This window comes from Perna viridis, chromosome 5 (assembly GCF_037379345.1).
Source record: "Perna viridis isolate PV_CMFRI_1.1 ecotype Kerala chromosome 5, ASM3737934v1, whole genome shotgun sequence".
In the NCBI taxonomy this organism is placed as follows: Eukaryota; Metazoa; Mollusca; class Bivalvia; order Mytilida; family Mytilidae; genus Perna; species Perna viridis.
The window spans coordinates 2,331,601-2,353,097 of NC_142449.1; the positions used below are offsets into that span (position 1 = coordinate 2,331,601).

At 32.6% G+C, this 21,497-nt stretch overlaps 2 protein-coding genes across 2 annotated transcripts in view; one reads left to right on the forward strand and one right to left on the reverse strand.

The window, feature by feature from the left end:
* Positions 1–955: 955 nt before the first annotated feature.
* On the reverse strand, positions 956–11,915 carry LOC148615587 (uncharacterized). Its single transcript, XM_088581964.1, has 12 exons — positions 11,043–11,915; positions 10,271–10,546; positions 8,710–9,006; positions 7,607–7,924; positions 5,738–5,884; positions 5,275–5,329; positions 4,877–4,962; positions 4,213–4,237; positions 3,722–3,822; positions 3,528–3,564; positions 2,902–3,284; positions 956–1,138 (listed from the first exon to the last, which is right to left on the reverse strand). Exons 1-12 carry the CDS (start codon positions 11,092–11,094, stop codon positions 1,083–1,085), a joined length of 1,833 nt encoding a protein of 610 aa, XP_088438090.1. The 5' UTR covers positions 11,095–11,915; the 3' UTR covers positions 956–1,082.
* Positions 11,916–13,596: 1,681 nt separating this feature from the next.
* The window catches only part of LOC148615588 (uncharacterized), a 52,071-nt gene continuing 44,170 nt past the window's right edge, over positions 13,597–21,497 (forward strand). The window contains exons 1-3 of the mRNA XM_088581676.1: positions 13,597–13,676; positions 19,364–19,748; positions 21,132–21,258. Of these exons, the coding sequence (XP_088437802.1) occupies positions 19,386–19,748; positions 21,132–21,258 (490 nt within the window). The 5' untranslated portion in view covers positions 13,597–13,676; positions 19,364–19,385. The remainder of the gene's footprint in view (positions 13,677–19,363; positions 19,749–21,131; positions 21,259–21,497) is intronic.

Consider the following 21,497-nt stretch of genomic DNA (forward strand, 5'->3'; position numbering starts at 1 on the left):
CATTTTGCAGACAAAAACAATGTTGTTTTGTGCTTTGTCTGCTGGTACGACAACATGCTTGTCATGTATAGTAGACAATTTTTTGCCACATCGGGGTCTTTGAAAACCGATGTAGCCTTGGCATTCATCGGCCTACTTAAAACTTTCATTCGTTTCAAAATTAAAGACCTCACGGCCTTTAACGACTCTGACAGAGAATCAATGTCTTCTTCTTCTAGTTTTATCCATTTTCTTGCATAGTCCTCGACTGCATCTATAAGAACTTTAAAGTTAGAATTCCAATTTATGAAGCGTGGTTCACGGTACTTGGGACCTTTAGAAAGGATATTACGCAGAGATTCGTTTTCGATGATGGTTAAATCTCCCGTAACGACGTGACCAGAAGGACCATATTTGAATGGAGAGTTTTTGCAAGAACTGTCTGGTGGTTTAAATCATAAATCTGTGCTATTCTCTTTTGGTCTCTCTACCAAGGACGATGACTGTGACTCACAGCAGTCAGTATAGAAGTTAAATGTTTTGAAAGAGGTTTGGTGGTACATTTTGCAGATCCAGCTATGTAACGTAGTTTGATTGAATTCTTGTGGAGTTTAGGAATCCAGTACATAGACGGTAAATCACAGTCATCGTCCTTGGTAGAGAGACCAAAAGAGATCGTTCCTCGGTTCATCATTCCCTTATTCGATTGATGTAGACATATCCCGATCTCAAATGACTAAAAGACAAACGAAAAATAAAAGCAGGAAAAAACTAAAACAAATATGAGCAACAGTGATCGTTACTTTGGCAGGATTACCATCAGCTTGACAACGTAAGGTGATAGTCTTTGATTTTCTGCATTCCTACTACTTTGTAATAAACCATGTTTGAATACTAGATGTATGTTATGGACCATTTGATAGAACACAAACACAGAACAAACACACAATAAAGCATATGGATTCTAAATCTTGTGAAATACATATTGTTTTATTTGAAAGTTCGTAAATGATAAAATAAGTAGAAAAAATAAAACACACAATTTAAAATAAAGGACACAGAAACATAAAACATGAAAATATGATAGTGGGTTTCTCCTCATCTCATTTTAACTGTAGGTTTATATATTCTGGCAAATCATTTTCGTTTTCGGGAACCCCTGAAAGCAGATATTTAAATACATGTAATTAGCCATACATTGTTATATGGGTAGGATAACACAAAATCCAATTACATATGCCAATGAAGAAGTATTATGTTAAAATATAATGTATCACCTCAAAAGGTCTACGAAATCAATGTCATATCGACCAATATGGTGTCAGTTCTAACCACGAGGACAGAGTTAAAGACTTTTTTTTGTATTCTATACCTTGCATAACATGGTGACAAATTGTGCACCAATTATTGCGGACCTCTTTCTGGATTGTTACGAAAGAATAGTCAAGGGAACCAAGGTTCTAGTGGAATCAAAAGAAAGTAATCCAGTTACAAAGACCAAAAATGGAAAACAGACATACACAACAAAGAGCATTAAGTAATTAAAATAATACATACGAAGTAAAAAAAGCAAATGAGCAACTTAGACCCCATTAAAACCTGGGAGCATGGACCAGGTGCACTGAAATCAATAATGGTAAACTTAGTACTAAAATTTAAGATAATAGAGATTATATTTAATTCCTTATTGTCAACTATACATTTTAAGATGATGACGTCATATGATGTATTTTTCAACTCATTATCAAATATGCATTTGTAAACGATTAATACGTGCGTTATCTCCAACCCTGTATTTTATGCACTGCGATTTTATGGTAGTATTCTTCACAAAGCACGGAAAGCTCAATACTCACCCAATAAATTGATTTAGCAGTTAAATGTAGTTATGATAGTGTTGTCAAACCGTTAAAGATAGCTTTATTTGGTATTAACATTGATTCGCTTATAGGGTCTTTACATAGAAACTAACACACTATATTTTAAATCAGTTTTCGGCATGACACAAGTTGTGTCATTATTGTATGACTTGTGATGGGCGTGGTTCTCAATCCCGCATGGGAATAATGAATAATTGGGATTGATATTACATCCGATTTATAGTCTCACGTATTGAGTAAATAGCTATTTTGAAAAAAAAAAACATTACTGATTAAACCATTGTGGAAAAACATGGCATCTATCTAAAGTTATGTTTTATATACGATGAGGATATAACTTTATAAACTTTTGTAGGTTTAAACTTGTATGGAGCAGGTATGTCAAAAACAAACCCCGACGCTTTTTGTGCCTGTCCCAAGTCAGAAATTTCTGGCCTCTGTATGTATTCTTTCGTTTCATTCATTTTAATTTTGTGTTGCTGGAGTATATAGGGGAAACTATTTTGCTGTATATGTGTATAATGTTGTTAGGGGACCAGCAGAGACCTGCCCTGTGGTGTGAGGGTTTCCTCGTCTTTCATGAAAACCAAAGGGTGGCCTGGAGCTGACATTAGTGCTGTTGTTCACCATATCCATAATCGTTATATAAATCATTATTTTTGTTCTTAGAAAACAAGCAGACGCTGCCCCAGAGCATGCCCTACAGTGAATTCTAATCTATGCTCCCGGTTCTTACTGGAGTCGGGCTTGATTATTTACTGGATTCGTTTTCAGTGCGTTTAGTTTGTTTTTCTCTGCCTTAGTCGTCTTCTATCTTCTTACTTTCAATTAGTGGTCTTAACTATGAGAAACCTTTATTTCTCTTTGACAAGAAGGTCATTCAGAAGATTCTTTTCTTAAAAATTGGTCTGTAGTATCATTAAGCATATCTAAATCATAAAGAGATACTGATTACTACGTGTTTCTATTACTTCAACTCATTATTTCATTCCAAAAAAAAGACAAAGTATTATATCTGCATTAAATGGGTGTGATCAAATACCTTTTGAAGAATTCATCATAACATACTCCCCACCAACATGTGAACAATTTGCTGCTTTGGACTGGGCATCATCGTATGTGTTGTAGTGATTCTTTACATGCTCGGTGATCTTCTTGTTACTGTTATTTTTGTTAGCAGTAGTTTTCTTCGTTTTACTTTTTTTCTGGGTCTTGTCATTATGTCTTGTCTTTGGTGGACTTTCGATAGAAACTGTGACTTCAGATGCGTTTGCTTTGTTTCTCCTTTCCGGTAATATAGGGGTAGCTGTGACATTGCTATAAGATTCCCCTTCATGTTGCGAGTTAATGCTGTAATGATCAGCACTTGTCGTGTATATGTTATCTTCTGTGATATACTGATCAGATGATGTCAATGTATCGCACCTGTTAAAATTGTGTGGTTAATCAAAGTTCATATTAAGTAACGTTTCTGGTTAAAAAACATTATTAATTTTCATTAGCTAAAAAGATTTAACTAAAAATTTAGCTAAAAGAATTGATTTACCACTAGTATTCTTCGTAAAAATTAATATGGATTAGTAAGGTATTCATATTTTTCGAATATAGTGAATTAGGATTGGTTACTTTATTAATTTTTAAATATGATGATATATGTATAAAACATACCTTGTTCCGTGTCTTGACATCCTAAATCTGAAAAATGCTGAAAAAGTAAAAAGAAAATACCAAACCTGTGCACATTTGAGAGTATAAAATTGCATTCTCCTAAATATGGGACGGTTTTAAACAATCTGCCTGAATAGTGAAGAGGCAAACAAAATGTTCAAACTGGAAACGGCATAAAATTTCCACTAACTTACATTTTGACTTTCTGCTTTCTTTCTCCAGCGTGTCGTATCTATATCTTCTAGATTTAACAGCAACTTCTTCGTAACCTTCTTGCACATGTTGAACATTATTTCTGAAATTTCAATAACTTCACATTATTTGTTCTGTACTCCGGCTTTAAAGACATATACATTTATCAGGATGTCGTTAAGGCCGTCCGTTATACTTTTTATATCCCGAACTCCTCCTACAAACCACTGGTTTGATTTTGAAGAAGTTAGTGTAATATGATGTCTTTGTGAACTTGATATTTTGACTTTTGATCTGAATGAATTTTGGGCTTCCATTATTACTTTACAATTATTACTCCGATGACTGGTAGGCCTACATATTGTGTATCTCGATGAATTCGATAAAGTTGTTAGGGAATGATAATTAAGTAATGCCATTGCCTTTTGGTTTATTATGGTAATTAGAAAATAATTAACTAAAATAATTCAATTTATACAGATTGCACATTTACCTTGGCGTGAATTTCTTCATTTGGTCTGAAAAAAAAGAAGAAAAAAATATATTTACCAAGATGGCGCTTACCCTACCGGTTCTCCTGGTCTATACTCCCAGTTTTAGTAGACTCCGAGTTGCTCATTTGCTTTGTTACTTTGTTTGTATTATTTTAGTTACTTTACGTTCTTTGTTTTGTGTGTTTTCCATGTGTGGTCTTTGTCCCTGAATTACAATCCTTTGATTTCCGCTATAATCTTGGTTCCCTTGACTGTTCTTTAACTATCTGTATTTATCATTCCTTTCTTCCTTCTGAAGTAGTGTTGGCAAGAAATGTAAGTAGATGGAAATAGCAAAGAAGAGGGAAATCGATAGAAATTTAGTCATAGGTAGCCATCTTTTAAAGCTGGACATATCCTTCTGCAGAAAAAAGTGCAATCCTATAAACCAGGTTCTGCGAGACATCCGGCAGGATACTGGAATCTAGTTTGACCACAGACTGACATACCCTGAGATAATTCCAATCAACCAATCGGCCAGATTTAATAGTGTGGTAACCAGGAACAGTCGTTGTCTTTGCATCCGCTTGTCAATAAATATTTCATGGTAATTTTAAAATATACATATAGAAAACCATGTATCAAGTCTCAGTTAAAAGAGCATAGAGGATAAGTGTATGTCACCTTGTTTGTGCTTTATAGAATTGTTGATAATTTTATCATCAATCTCATCATATACAACAGTGCCATCTTCCAGAATACTTTTTACTCTAATTAAAAGAGAAAATAATTAAAGATTACAGTATTGTCAGGATAAATGGTTCCTACTTCATACACGTTCAGTTAATAAAGATAGTTAACATCACGGCAAGTTATAATTAATTATTCCTTGACTAGAACCGTCCGGTCAAGTAAATCTTATCGTGACTTTTCTTTTCACCTAGGGTTTTTGAAAAATATAGCTGTTATGTAGATAAGCTAATTCGGTGATATACGGCTTGTGTCGAGACATTTCTCACTATTTTGACTCACTTAAAAGCAAGTGCACATAGAATATTGATGAAACAGTACAACAAACTTACCGTTGACTTTTCACTTCTGTCCTGTTTTTCTTTTCTTTAATGTCTTTGGTGGTTTCTGTATTATATGTTGAAGAACAAAATAGTGCAATGCATGTAAATTCTTATCTAACATTTTGAGGAAAGCAGATCAATATGGTTAATAGTGGTTACTTGTATTAACTTTCGTTGAAGTACAAAAATAGAAAGGCAAAGTATCACTCATTTATTGCAGTAAAGGGAAATTTTGGCACATTTTCGACATTTGAGTCAATGAAAGTATATCAGAACTTGCGGTGTTGCCATAGATGTCACAGCGGTACGAGTTCGAGTCCCGCGGAGGGAATGACCAAAAATTTGCATCGTTGGGAATTTTTCAGACCTTTCTACACGTTTACGTATCTTCCCTGTATCAATTTGATCCGATGGACCAGTGTAGCGAATAGAGTCGTCACATTCTAAGACGTTATATATAAAATTAAATTACCCGACTTCTTTCCACATCGACGTATAACCATCAAGGCTACAGATAAGACCAGGATACATGCAACTAAACCGATGATAACGACGATTACAACCTGGAGCTCAAACCCAAGAGACATGAAGGAACAATCTGATGACTCACCAACAACACCTGTCAATAAACGAAATAAGTTGTCTTTGCTATACATATATATTCTAAAATGCTTTATTCTATGGATTACTTTTTTATATTTGAGGTGATGTAGTTGCATTTATTAAGTGAGCGTCTCAAATGATGAATTTGAGGAATATTAGTTCATGACTACGCCTTTAATCAGGACCATATGCGCATTTTTATGAGATATTATTTTAAACAAGAGGCTCTCGAAGAGCCTGAATCGCTCAACTGGCAAACCATGCCATATTAACTAAGTAAGTAAATGTATCACGCTCTGTTACAATGTTTGGCAAAACATTGCTGAAAAAAGCATATATTGAAGAATGATACAAGTTAAACTGAGTTCCTAAGGCATTGTAAAATATAGGAAATGCCTTCAAAGTGTATTTAGAACCTCTGGAAAATATTTGGGCAGGGATCTCCTTAAGCCCTGTTGTTCCACCGGATCTGAGGGGGCATTAGCCCAGTATACATTTGCAGAAAAAGTACATAAAATGAAATTAAATCATGACTATACAACATTTTCATCAGAACCATTCAACTCAGGAGACCAGGAAAACTCGTTGGAATCCGAAGAACTGGAGAAAATGGTCGCAAAATTGCAACCTAAAACAAAATTCAATACTGCCAGTCAACTCAAAATACTATATTTATCTTATGAGTAGCTTTCGTCTTCATTATTCTTCTACAGTTGAGGAAAAAATAGCATAAAAAGCATTTTTACTCCTCTATTATATTTTGGTAACGACGGCCATTTGTTTCGACCGATGAAAAAAATTGAACCATCAGTTTGTGCAGAATATCCTTGAAAACAACTTTCGTATATGTTTCAGGGGCCATAACTCCAACATCGGGAGACTAATCTTTTGAAAATTGTGGCATAGGTCCTTCTGATGGTAAGCAATATTACCCACTAATTTCTGCTAATTTCAACGGTTTACAATTAGTATGCAAAAAATATATTTTGTCCCCATAATCTATTTTGGTAACAGTGGCCATATTTTTCGACGTTTAAAAAATTTTAAACGATCAGTTTGTGGAGAATAATCTAGCTAAGTTTCATTTGATTTTGATCAGTAGTTTCAGAGAAGAATTTTGAAATAATATAATCAAAAAAAGCCAAAAAATGTCGAAAAAGGGCGATATCTCCAACATGAGTCAACAGATTTTTCACCAAAATTTGACCACAGATAGATCTCATCATGCTGAACACTTTCACCACGTCAAAATCTGTTAAACCTAAGGGTTTTGGAGATATATGCAAAAAACTGCTGTAAGACCCCTAGGTTCTAATTTTAGTATTGGCGGTCATGTTTTTCGACAGATAATAAATGAAACCATGCAATTTTTGCATGATACCCAAAGAAACTATCATGCTAAGTCCATTCAGTAGTTTCAGAGGAAAAGATGTTTGAAAATTTGTTAACGACGACGACGAAGGATGCCAAGTGATGGCATTAACTCACCTGGCCTACGGTTTCATTGACCATTTTCATTATATATTTTTATTTTTTTTTTTTTTTTGGTTTGTTTGTAATTATGACACATTCATTCTCGGTCTTTCAGACACTCGCGAGGACCAGCCCTATGACTGCATGGTTATATAGGAGTACATAGTGAATATTAGTATACTACTTCCTATGGTCAAGACCATACGTATTCGATCCCAATACCCGTATGTCCAGGAACATATATCAAGAACTACGGCTATTTCACTTTTATGCCCATTGTTATCGTTCGTGCTCCACACATCGACTGTACTATTAGTTGTTCCAATGGTATTTTGTACGATGAACGAATATTTCCCAGTTCTAGAGACGGTGATGACCAGAACATGCCCATGGACATCAACTATCTCTCCGTGCTGTAGTAATGGAACTACTCTATCCTTGTTTACCATGTTGACAACTAGTTCAATCCCGTCCCTTAATAACTGTGTTGAAGTAAACGAGGGAAATGAATAGAAAGTAGTCATGATCTTATACTCATCTCTGGTATTGTTAACTATAGTATGACCATTCAAAATTGGAACATCTGAAACAAGACATAGCCATATTTATAAAATTGATTTAGACACGCATAAACAAAGGCTGCTATTAAATATTAGTTTCTATTTAGCCGAAATTGGCAGGCCAAATATGTACAATATGTTTTGAAAAAAAAATGATAAAAAATGCACTCCTATAACAGGACAATACAGTCAGTCACGGACTCTACACACAGAAGTAAGCTTATGGATTCAGTTATAAAATTAAAACATTGTCATATACTTTAACAACTGTTCATATCACAACTCGTACGTTATGCCAAAGCTTGCCGAAACTGTGCAGACTTTTTGTATCGCGCTAGAATTCTAACAAATAGGCTTCTGGAACAGGCTTATTTGAGACAAGATTGAAGTCATCACTACAGACGTTTTATGGTCGTTATCATGAACTCGTGGATCGTTATGGTGTATCCATCTGCGCCATGATAATTGATTTGTTCGACGTGTCATAGTTTTCCTTTCCTCTTTCGTCTACCCCTGACTTGACTTTTGATAAGCAACTCGGCGGGTGTTTCTAGGAAGCAGAGGACGCTTAACCTACCGGTGTACCTGGTCCACGCTCCCAGTTTTTAGTGAAGTCCGAGTTGCTCTATTGCTTTTGTTACTTTGTATGTATGATTTTAGTTACTTTATATTCTTTGTTGTGTATGTCTGTTTTCCATGTCTGGTCTTTGTCCCTGGATTACATTATTTTGATTTTCGCTAGTCTTGTTTCCCTTTATTACTCCTTAACGACATGAAGGTTCCCCATCTACAGAATCCCGAACATTACCTAGAACTTTCAGCGAGGTTGAAGCCTCGCTGACCTTTGTGCCGTTCGTGTATGTTACATTATTTCCAACGACACACTTGTACATTCCAGCATCTTGATAGTTGCAGTTTGACACTACAAGCTCAGACATGATACCATTGTTGTTTCCATCGAGTTCTTGTACCCGTACATTATTTACTGAATGGACCCATTTCTGGAAGGTTACTTTGGTAGGATTGCCATCAGCTTGACAACGTAAGGTGATAGTCTTTGATTTTCTGCATTCATATGTCCTGCGCAATATTATCAGTGGTGGGTCTGAAAGGCGATTATTTTGCTTAATGATAATACAACAAATAAAAAAACATAAGACCTTTGTTACTTATCTTAAAATTGTGTGTGAATCTGTTCAATTATCATTAAATAATCATGTTCTTTTTTCCTGACCCACATCTCCCACTGGACGGTAGAGTAAAGGTGTTTTTCTTAATTTTATGACAAGTGAGGCTTTTTTTATCTTTTAATTTCCTGGTGCTCTAGCTAGCGCAAGTTTTTTTAATCTGTCTTATTAGAATTTACGACCTCATATGGTTCATTGTTGAAGCTCATCTGTTTACATGAACATTGCCGGAACAGGGTAATAATGCTTGTTGGTTATGGCTACAGTGGATCACATATTGACTTTATTGGCTGTTTTGGCAACAGTTTTCATTATGCCAATCACAGACGTTCTTCCTCTTTCATCGGACGTATATAATTTCGGCGGGTGCACTTGAGTTAACCGCTGGTTTTAGCGAGATTCGCGCTGCAGACTGGCACAGTGCCGAATGGGAATACTTTTATTTCCTTTGTGATGAACATGACTTGTACTTCTTTCGTTGCTTATTTATTAACCCGGTTAGGTTTTTCGATTGATTTTCCTTATTTGATAAGAGCATTGTTTAACTAACGAAAGGACATTAATTAATGTGCTGTGCTATTTTCATTTTTTGATTTCCTGTTGTTTCGCTACAGAAAGTGATCTTTTATTTTTTTATGAAATTATCTTCGATCTTCTTAACTATGTCAGTATTAAAATCAAATATAAATTAATATAACGATTCCATTATTTCTGTTGTGATAAGATACACCTGCCATAATATTGTTGTTATTGTTATTTTCTTTGTTAAAGTATATTAGAAGCACTCCAGATAAGAATGGTGCAAAATGTGAATTATGGTTGGAAAGCCTATATACTTTTATTTTTGATATTTTGTTTAAAATGTTATAATAAACAGAAATTAACCTGTGGCTTTTCATATAAACCTTGTTCTTAGGAGATAAAAATTATATAGTATGTACTGCAAAATTCATAATTAAGGGAGATATCTCTGTAAATGACACTAAAATACAATAGAAACTGTTGGATTTTCAATGTTGATTATCACCTAAGACAGATTGGAGTGAACGATTATACCTTTTATCACAAAAAACTAATAAGCAACTTAATAACAAAAGTAAAAATGTGTAGCCTTTTTTTTGAGTTTGTCACAAATTACAGAATTTGTATGATTCTTACAAAGACTACTACATAATTACTTACGCCGTGGATTTAGTCTGATGTCAGTCTCGTAGTTTTTGGTCCCATCGTTGACTTTACAGCTGTACTTATTATACTTGTCGGTAATGTCGACAGTAAACCATAGTGTATCGTTCTCTACCGTGTACCTGTTATTTTTAATGATCGTTTGGTTCACACTCCATGCGTACGTCGTGTTGACGTCAACTTCTTCAAACTTACAGTGAAGACTGACTTTGTATCCTACTGTCTGTACATTGGGATTAGCTATTATAGCCGGACTTGGTTCTGACCCCGAACCTGTTGGTAAAAGATTAAACGGGTTTAAAGCACGACTTACAGACTAACTGGTGCTTGAGATTTCGTCTTTTTCAATGCGAGGTTCTTATATATACGGTAAAAATAAAATGCAGTAATAGTGCTGCTTCCAGCTACCAACGGGTTTCTCGCGGTCGGTGTTGGTGGGTTTTGTAACCAGCCTATGTAGGTGGCGGAGCCCAGCCTTCATGATACCTGAACAAAGAACTCGGTCAGAGTATGTCACTAGCGGCTGGGCTCCTCATTTGACGCCCTGTCATACTCCTTGACCCAAACGTGGGCCGCCTAAGAGTGTTTCATTTACTTTTGTTACTTTGTATGTATTATTTTGGTTTTTTTTTTTTTTTTTTGTTCTTTGTTGTGAGTGTCTTTTTTCTATGTCTGGCTTTTGTCCCTGAATTACATTCTTTTGAGTTCCGTAAAAGCAATGACTATGATTATAGAAGAAGAAATCATATAATGAAAAAATGCAACGAACCTGTGGTTAAATTTATAACACATCCAAATAAGACGAACTTTACTTCAGCCATCTTACTTTCTTTATGAATATGAAGAAATTCTGAAACCGAAACTAATTAAACCAGAAAGGGGAAGTCTATTTTGTACATGTGAAAAGCAAATAAGTTAATGAGTAAATAGTTCGGTACTATTAAAAAACCGAAACAATGTTCTGTCTTGTTGAATGAGGAAACATTTCTTTTTGCATCAGTTCAATTTTGTTTTTGTTGATTTGTTCTTTTACAAGTCCATGCATCCGAAATCTTTTTGTTAACAGGTGCACATGGCAATAAAACCCCTGAAAGTGGTCGATTTTTTTTTACAAAACAACTATGGTGTTGGAAACATCAATCAACAAATCTGATTTTCTTGACTATCTTTTTCTTGATCGTTTTTATTAGACAACTCCTTTGCAAATTATCTACGATAATATTCATTGAAGCAATTTAATTAAAACTAGACCTATCAGTTGTTACATTTAGTCATTGCATGTTGGCAGTTGTTGATAGGTCTGTTTTTATTTAAACTGTGTTAGAAGTAATTCTCGCAAATTGTAGAACAGAACATTGCTTTTGAAAGGAAAATGAAATGTTGGGTTATTTTTAGAGATGCGTGTAAATATGTGAATACTTGTCTATTGCCATAAGATAAGGCATTAAAATAATCCATTAGCCACATATACCCTAGGTGACCCGGTACATTTTTCAAAAAACTTCCTTGATATCTATAAATTGAGAATTGACCAGTTTGGGTCTACTGCAAAGTATAAAACATTTTGATGCACATGTTTAAGACGTTGAAAAGTCAAAACCAAAATATCAAATTTAATCAGATTCAGATCCAGAATCATTAGACTCTCACTATTGAAAATTTTATACCTTGCAGTAAATGTCAATCACATATATGAAAATAGACGTATTATTAACTAAAAATCATAGTCCCATAAATTCCGCGGGGTCAGTGTTTCCCTATATGGCCCATGTAATAAAAGCTTGACTTATTTAATTATTTATAACTTTCAAACTATCTCTTCGTACGACAAGTTATTGTTTTGGTCTCATGTTATTATACAAACTCTTCGAAAACACAAAAGGTCATCCAGTTAACATAATTTATTTATAAATAAATAGGATCGGACAGCAGGCTATGCCTATTCAAGTCTTCTTTATAGATCAAAGTACAATATATAAAAGAGTAATCAAGGGAACCAATATATCAAACAATGCCATTCATGCAACACATTGTTGAAAACAAAATTAATGAGAAAATAATGAAAACAGGGACATTTTATCTTATAAAAGTAGACAATAATATTTTGGGAAAACAGCCTTTCAATATTTTTTTTTTTTTAATAAATGCTTAAATACTTTGATTATCATAATATTTTAAGGTACTTAATAGCAAAGGGAAAAAATGTAGATTTTTTTTACTAGAATCATAACTGCGTAATTTGATTAAGATAAATTGATAGTAGAAATGTAATCATTCTGAGAAAATCTATCCTGAAATTTGTGAAAGAAGAAAATTGAGAAAAATGTCGGATGAAGAATAAGGCGAAAAATAAATAAACGGAACAAAAATGCTTCATAGAATTGAATTATTCATTGAGTCGACCACCTTTTTCGCCACTTTTCACTGTTACTTCTGATCGCTAACGAAGAATTGAACCAAACAAAATTCTGAAATAGTGCAGATAATAATAGTCAAGCAAATTCTTGACACGATGTCATATTTTTTTTGCATGATTTATTGCTATGTAATAGCAAGTTCGAGTTCAAATGTTCCGGTGTTTTTTTTTTTTTTTTTTTTTTACATAATTAGTTGGTATTGTTCCATGTTTTATGGCCATTTTTATCATCTTAATTTAATGTATCTGTTTCCAATAAATATCCACTATTTCCGTATTTTTCAAGTAATTTACTTCGTGATACTTTTTTGAATTTATTGAATGATATCGCCCATATGTGAATTATTTTTGTTAGAACTCCTCTATGACTCGTCTCGTGTATTATTGTTGCTAGATCTGTACTGGATTGCAATATTACGTATGTTGCTGATGGAGCAGGACATGCTTACCCTCCGTAGTCCGAATTTCCTCTGAACCTACAGGCCTTCTCTTTTTTTATTTGAATGAGTAATCAAGGGAACCAAGGTTATAGCGGTAATCAAAAGAATGTAATCCAGGGACAAAGACCAGACATGGAAAACAGACATACACAACAAAGAACATAAAGTAACTAAAATCATACATACACAGTAACAAAAGTAAATGAGCAACTCGGACTCCACTAAAAACTGGGAGCATGAATATTGATAAAACCCGACTTATCACTATCCAAATAAATAAGAATACAAGGAGGGTTGCAGGGTCAGCTATTTTCTCAGTAAGTGTCATCGGGGAAATAAGAAACTGAATTTTAACCCCGTGCGTTGTTGAAGTAAGTGTAACCCTAGCGCAGTATCCTCGGGAGAAAAAAATATCCGGTAAAAAGTAACTAACCCTTTCCAGTTTGTTTAAATTTTACAAATCATGTGTTTCCGGTTTTGATAGCATCTGCCCGCGCATTCTGACCTTTCTGAAATTGTGTGCACTAATTTTGTATATGTGTCCAAGGTAAAACAAGAACGAGCAATAGTTTCGATAAGCTGTTTCCATTTAGCACAAACTCGTATCACTCATAATAGTTTAAATACACCAAATAGGTTACAACAGGTGTAAAACGCAGTGTTGCACTATTTCCTGTTCTTGGCTTTCCCAAAATGGCGAATGTCAAAATAAGGAATCTGATACTACGTTAAAAAAATTAATGTTACCCGATTAATACGTTTCTCCATAATTCGTACGAGTATCAACTAAGTTAAAACATTCGAGCTTAATTAAACCAACTTAAAGCGTTTTATGTGCTGATGCATACCCCGTAACCATAAATAACTATTCAGTGCATTAAGGTTTTAAGATAGATACACCTAAAATCTGGAAACTTGTCTGTTATTGCAATTTATATTTGACTAAAACTGAACTAGTGGATACTCTTAAAGTAAATGAAGGCCATGATGACAAAATGTACGTGTCAGACCTGTCAATATCTGGATGATTCAATCCAACTCAAATTCGTACCATCATATTTGTACCAGATAATATGGTCGATTCGTTCCAAGTTTTTATTTTGTTTTATTAATGAAAGCTTTGCTGTTGATTGATTCATAAGTTATACTATATTATTACTTTATTTTTTGGTATTTTAATACAGAAATCACCATAAATATTATATAGGAACAACCATATATCTGCCTTAATAAAGCTAAACAACAACAAAAACATAAATATGGGATTATCATTAAATAGACTAAATAATACAGAAACAGAAGCAGCGAATACATATTCATTATTAATACCTTTTGATGCGTTTATCAAATGAGCCAGTCTGAAGGTGGCTTTGGTCCAAGCTGGGTGGTGGAAGCTTGTAACCAATTACCACCATTTAGATAGACTTTGTTTTTTAAAGATATGTTAATAAGTTATGTATAATTACAATTATGCTAATGAAATAAAACTTCCTAAAATAAATCCTTGTTTTTAAATGTTCCTGAGATGATACTGATACTAAACATAGATAAGTAAACTAAACACTTTTCTACACATATACTTGAGATCTAAACCTCTGCTTGTAGAAATTTAAGAAGATTCATTAAAATCAGTAGCAAACTTAAATAACAATACATGACAGTAACATACTGAAACGAATTTCATGTTCAGCCGGTGTAGATTACAAATTTTTACAAAGCCCAGAGTCAACGAATCACATAAAAAGGATTGAAATATATATATAATGATAAAACTTAATAAATAAAATGAAATGAAAGACCTGAAAATTTGTTGAAATGAATTTAATACCTCCTTGGAACGAATTGTCTCCAACACATTGGCATGGAACAAATTGACCTGTCTAGCCTTATTAAATTCATGCTTAGTAATACTTGGGACATATAATTATAGTCTGTATTACATGTCCCTGATAATTCCATATAGTGATACAAATTGTGTAATGGTACTAACTTTCTCAAACCCAAATAGTATTTTGCTAAAATATTCATTGAAATGTATGGATATTTATCTTATTTAATAACACATGTTCCTGCTATCCTTCTACTTAAAATACAGGGAGAAATCACTGACATAGTGGTACACAACTCTTTGAGCGGTATTAACTGTAACCCACAATATTTTTTTATTGAAAGAGATACATGTATTCCCAATTTTTTGGGGTTTTTGATCCTTTAAAATACCTAATGTCACCTGTTTATGTTAAGAAATTCTCTGAACAATACAATCGATCAATCAAACAATCAAATATATTTTGGCAACATCAATCATAAAACTATCTATCTGCAGTATACATTTATCAAATAAGTGTGTATTTTAATACTTTTGCCCTAAAAAATAGCAATTATAAAGAACATGAATATAATTCACATTACACTCTGACTGATAATAAATGATTTCATCTTCCTCATTGTTATGTGCCATCAATTGCAAATGTTTTTTTACGGCTGTTTTTTTTAGGATTTCTCAGAAACATTTTTTTACAGAAATTTGGCAAATTATTCCAATCTGCAGTAGAATTATATAAAAGAATATTCTTGCCATAAATATTTGTGCTTTGAACACAAAGGTTCATATGAGTTGTGCTTCTTGTATTAGTATGATTCAGATGAAAACCTTCTGATAAATAACTAGGAGCATTGCCATGAAAAATATTTAAACAAGAACCAACCTCACAACTTCATTTTGTAATACTTGTTGTTTCTTTGCCATCCCCTTCCCAATACTACTATACCAAGATGAACAGGAATAATCAAAGAAGCACTGTATTAATACAGAGTCATTCTTGATCAACAGGCTAGGGTTTGATCCACAGGCTAGGCTTTGGCATTTCTATAGAAAAATTTAAGTCTTGAGTAAACCTTCTTGACAATGTTTGTAATGATGTAATCACTTGTCTACAGATACACCTACATATTTCACATGATAAGTAGATTTTATGACATGACTGTAACATTTAACACAAAAATCTAATATACATACAGTAAGTTTTATCTTCATATGTGAACCAAACAGCATACATGTACATGTACATTCAGTTTTATTCCTAGATGAAGTGAAAGTTTAGCCAATCGGAACAAGTTTTCAAAATATTCCCTAATTAATGAAATATAATTTTTGAATCTTTATAACTTAATGAAATTCCAAAAACGTCTGCATCCAAACAAGTTTACATTCATTGTCTGTACTAATGGACATGTCATTGACATCAGTTAAAAATAGAAATGGACCTAATATGCTACCAATATACCTTCACACTACACAAAAAGTATAGTCCAAATATAATTCCTATTATATCATTTAATACCTCTTTTATAACCAGTAAATATGTTTCTGGCAATTATTCAGTTTAAAAACATCCTATAATTTCTGCAAATAAAATTGAGATCTAGTCTTCAAATAAATCAGGGATTTGAGGGACTCCTTTTTGGCATTGAAAGATGTTTATTAACAACTTTGCATATAGGAATATAAGTCCTACCGTCCTAGTAGTAATGTGCCAAACAGCATAAATTGTGTTAAGCATGTTCCATTTAACACACTTTTCAGTAAAAATTTCCATCTGGACCCAGGCACTTTGAAAGTGGGTGGTGCTAGCCAGGGTTCCTCAGAAAAAAGGTGGTGCTATAACATTATTTACCATTTCTGTCAATTTTACACATAAGATTGACAAATTTTTCAACAAAAAAGGAGGGATGGCAACCCTCTAGATCGGTCTCATTGATAGTTCACGAATACCGGTAATAAACAGGAAGTGTTGAGGGGTGATTTTAACCAAGTGAATCTGGCAGGAAAATTCAATTTGATAATAAGTGTCTAGTTTTGGAAAATCTTATATTCTGAAGCTGAAATTGGTTTTATTTGATTATAATTGTAGGATAAATACTCTGTTTTTGATTGTATTGTAAATGCAAATTAAACTTTGGACAGGTTTAAAAATTTTGAAAAAAGGTGAAATGGAACAAAATTTCTAAATGTGTGTGAAGATGGATAGTTTTAACTTATAGTAAGGATTGACATTCAGGTTAAATACTTATTTGAAAAAAAAAAACAGTCTAAATAATATTTTTTATCTTTTATTTATTTTATATACTGTCAGGATTTTAAATTTCATCCTTAAATCACCACCTGACAAGGGTGAACAGGGTTATAGATAAGATAACTTAAACTATCTAACTATATTGGTTTTCAAATTATTATGATGTGAAAAATACATATAAATCTATTCACATTCATTTACTGTACACTTTCATTCAAAGTACACATGCATGTATCTTATCTTAAAAAAAAATACTAATATTAAAACTTGTAAGATTGATATGCTATTAATCTTGATTTCAGGCCAAAAATAAATGGTGTAATATCCTTGAACCTGCATCTACATATATAATTTTTGGCAACTATGAACAGAAAATTAATAAATGAGCTCTCTGATAAAAATCCAAGTAAAACCTGATCTTTGCTTAATGTAAAATTGCATCTAAAAATTCAAACTATTTCTGCAAGTCGTAAGCAGAATTGTCTTGTAACAGTACAATCATAAAATAAATGCTCAAATGCTTCTTCTTCTATTTTACAAAAACATCATAAGCTAATATCTTACTATGGTATTTAGTTTAAAATGTCTAAGGACAATGTATCTTTCATTTCTAACTTAGTAATAGGTTTTGCCTTGCTCATTCCATACAGTACATCTTTCTAAAATAACTTTTTTGCACAATGTGATATTTCCCCCAACTTTTACTTCTAAAGACTAAAGACTCTATCACCACCATATTTTCGAAGTTCATATAATAAGTGCTGCCAGATGTCATTTAGATTGAGGAGATACCTCTTTACCAATGTCAGTTTCAAGTATACGTTAAAATAGTCTAAATGAACCGTATTTAACCCTCCCTGCAATGTGTCTCCTATAAGTGTGTTACATTTAACCCTGTCTGTTCGCCTATTCCAAATAAAGTTGAAAAATTATGTATTTAGATTATTCAGATGTAACTTTGATAAGTCTGGTAGTGAAGATAATAAATGAACAAGTTTTGGTAATGCTAGAGTCTTGATCAAAGTAATTTTTCCTAATAAACTAAACTTTCTATGTTGCCAGTTATGAATAATGTATGAATGGGAAATGTATGATTAAATTTTTTGAAATTTTATTCATGCTACAATTTTCAAAAGAATCAAAAAGCTTAGTGTTAACAGCACTTTGATTTATTTTAAATTGTAGGTTATGTCCAACAACTTTTAAAAAGACTTTGTAAAAAATCTCAAGAAATTATATGTGGAAGGCATTTGCCTTAAGTGCTAGCAAATCATATATTATGTTCCCTTTTTAATAAAATGGATTAAAAGTTGTAATTTTATTGGTTAAACAGTTCTTGGTTTCGGCAAAGAATGCTTTGTTTTACCATAACAGAAAGTAAGCTTTTTTTATAATGCCAGAAGTGTTCCGGACATAAGGTTCTTTGAAATGTTTTATTTAGCAGGTGTTTTGAGTACATTTCAAAGCTTCAGTAGATAGAGATGTAACATTTTGAATTGACGGAAGTTTCTCAAGTGATCGATATGAAAAAAATTTAGATGGAATTTCTATATATTTTAGAGTCAGCTTTAGTCGCTTAATAATGTTATTTGCTACCACTACCAGAGTGATGTACTACTATGTTGGTAATAAGTCTTGGTATGTGCCTACCTTAATCATTTTATGGCTATTTTGGCTTAAGCACCATTAAAGGTTAGATTGTTTCCCCATTAACTTAATGTAAAATGTTTTTGAAAAATTAAAAAAAATTTGGCTACCTACATTTGCATTGTACCTACTTTTTATTTTATTTTATTTTATTATTTTTTTTTTTTTGCTGGTTAAAGGAAAGAAGAATTTCTTTTGGGGACTTATTTTAAAAAATACAAAATGTGTAATTGGGAGTTACTCTATCAAACTAATTATTGTCCATTTGCTAACTTTTCCGTCAGAATTATCATGAAGCATCTATTGTAAGAAATATTGGATTAACTATGTTAGCTTTGATGGTTTTTCTTTGCATATCCATTTATTACTGGAAGCTTAATGAAAACACTGACCATATTTTTCACTTTTACTTTTCAGAAGTGATGGCCCTTCTTAGAAACAAAAATTTATTGTTTTGGTATCTGTGATAACCAGGAGACAGATTTAACATTCAAAAATATATTTTTTTCAGTGAATTTAAATGAATACATAAAATGGAACCTTCAGGTGATTCTCAGGGAAGTTCTGAGGCTAATTTCCTACAAAAGCATGATGAACCTAACTTGTTAGAAACTGAAGAAGCTGAAACACGCACTTCAAATTATATAAACCAGACAGACGAAGATGCAGAAACTAATCTGGCTGAAGTTGCAAATGAAAAGTCACAGCCATTACAAACAGTCCCCCCTGGAGATACTCCAGGTTCAAACCAGAAATCTAGAAATGATGACCAAGATGAGCAAGAGTCTGTACAGACAGAAACAAATCTAAACACCCCTCAAAAGAAATCAGATGATGATGATGATATGACAGAAGAGGAAGCCCAAGAGATACTTATGAAAGCTCTTCAGAAAATAGTAGGTTTTATGTAAATTAGATTGTATATATACATGTCATACATTACTACATTTTCACCTAATCCACAGTATTTTAAATACTTTTTTTCTATCCTATATAAGAGTCAAATTTAAGTTAATAATAATATTGCCAGAAAACATATATGTACATTTGAAGTTAAATAATTCAAAATTTAATATCTTTACCACTGTTTATTATCCAAAAGTTCATACATACTTAAACAAAATTTGCAAAAGACTAAAAATTGATATTAAAGCAATTTAAAAAAAACAAATACAAATTATATACAAATCAATATAAGGCCAAGCAAACCTAGATGGTAGATCCAACTTTCAAAAATATATGGGGTGGGTGGGAGTATTTATTTTTTTATTCCTTACCAAATATTTGATAGCCTTATTTTAGCTATTTGAAAAATAGATATGCTCTAAATTCATAGCCAAATCAGTTTCAGAGAAAAACATCATTTTAGTGAAAGAAAGATTTATGTGTTAAAGTATCTCAATACTACAAATTGATGTAAACATAATGATTTTGAAAATCCCATCTCAATTTTTATATTTTTGTTGATTTGAGGGGATGAAAATCTACTTAGTAAGTTTATTTTGTCTAAGGACAGAAGGGTGGGTAAACTTTGTTGTGAACTCTCTCGAAAAAAACGTAACCCGAAAAGAATATAAAATGACTGACAGATTAAAAGTAAAAATTACCCAGTTGTGACCAGTCAAAAACAATGTATATTAGTATGTATTTATAAAGACAATAAGGGGATGTAGTAAAATGGTAATAGAATTATTGATTTTTATAGATAAAAATTTACCAATAAAATTCTCCTTATTTGCTATGACCTAATCAAAATATTGATTATTTCTATTTGAAGATACAGATCCATATTTAACTCGGCTACTATCATCAGAAATTTTTAATAGATAATCTTTTTTCACCTAAGAATGTGGACCCTTTCATTCATACAAAAAACGTTTAATAAATTATCATAAATTTGAAGCATTTAAGACATTTCACAGAAATAGATAATTTTTAAGCACCTAAGTGTTTGTATAAATTTAATTTCTGTGAAATTTGAAGCATTTAAGATATTTCACAGAAACAGATAATTATTAAGCACCTAAATATTTGTATAAATTTTACTTTGAAAAAGCCATACATTATGAACAGGTATAAACAGATTCAGGGGAGGATAGAGAGCTCCTAATACTTGAAAAGTTAGGTTGATTATTTGAAAAAAACTGGATATCCCTTAGGCCAGTAAGCAAGTTCCCCTTTTCAAAATGGTTGTGTCTGCCACTGACAGTGCAGACACATTGATGACCTAAACATTTTTGTGATACATTTGGTTAATGTATAATTTTAATCCTTTTCAGAGTCCAAAGATTGGTAAAAATTTTGTTTTGAGATTTGAAGATCCAAGTACAAAGGAAGTGAAGGAGATCTCCTCTGATAAAGGGAAACTTGTACTCGGTCAAAGTCAATTGAGCAAGAATGGTGCTGGTAAATATTCTGTAATAGAAAAATCTTTAATTTAGGTTACAGACTTTATCTATGACTTGGTTGTTTTAAATATACCTGTCCTTGGACAGCTAAGTAATTGTGATATCACACCATGGACAATGCATTACCAACAAGTGATAAACGAAAGTCATTGTTGTTGTATGATTGTGTCTCATTGTCTTGAAAATATGATAAACTGAAAGCCACATTACCAGGTTTTGTACCTTGTTCTCCCTTAA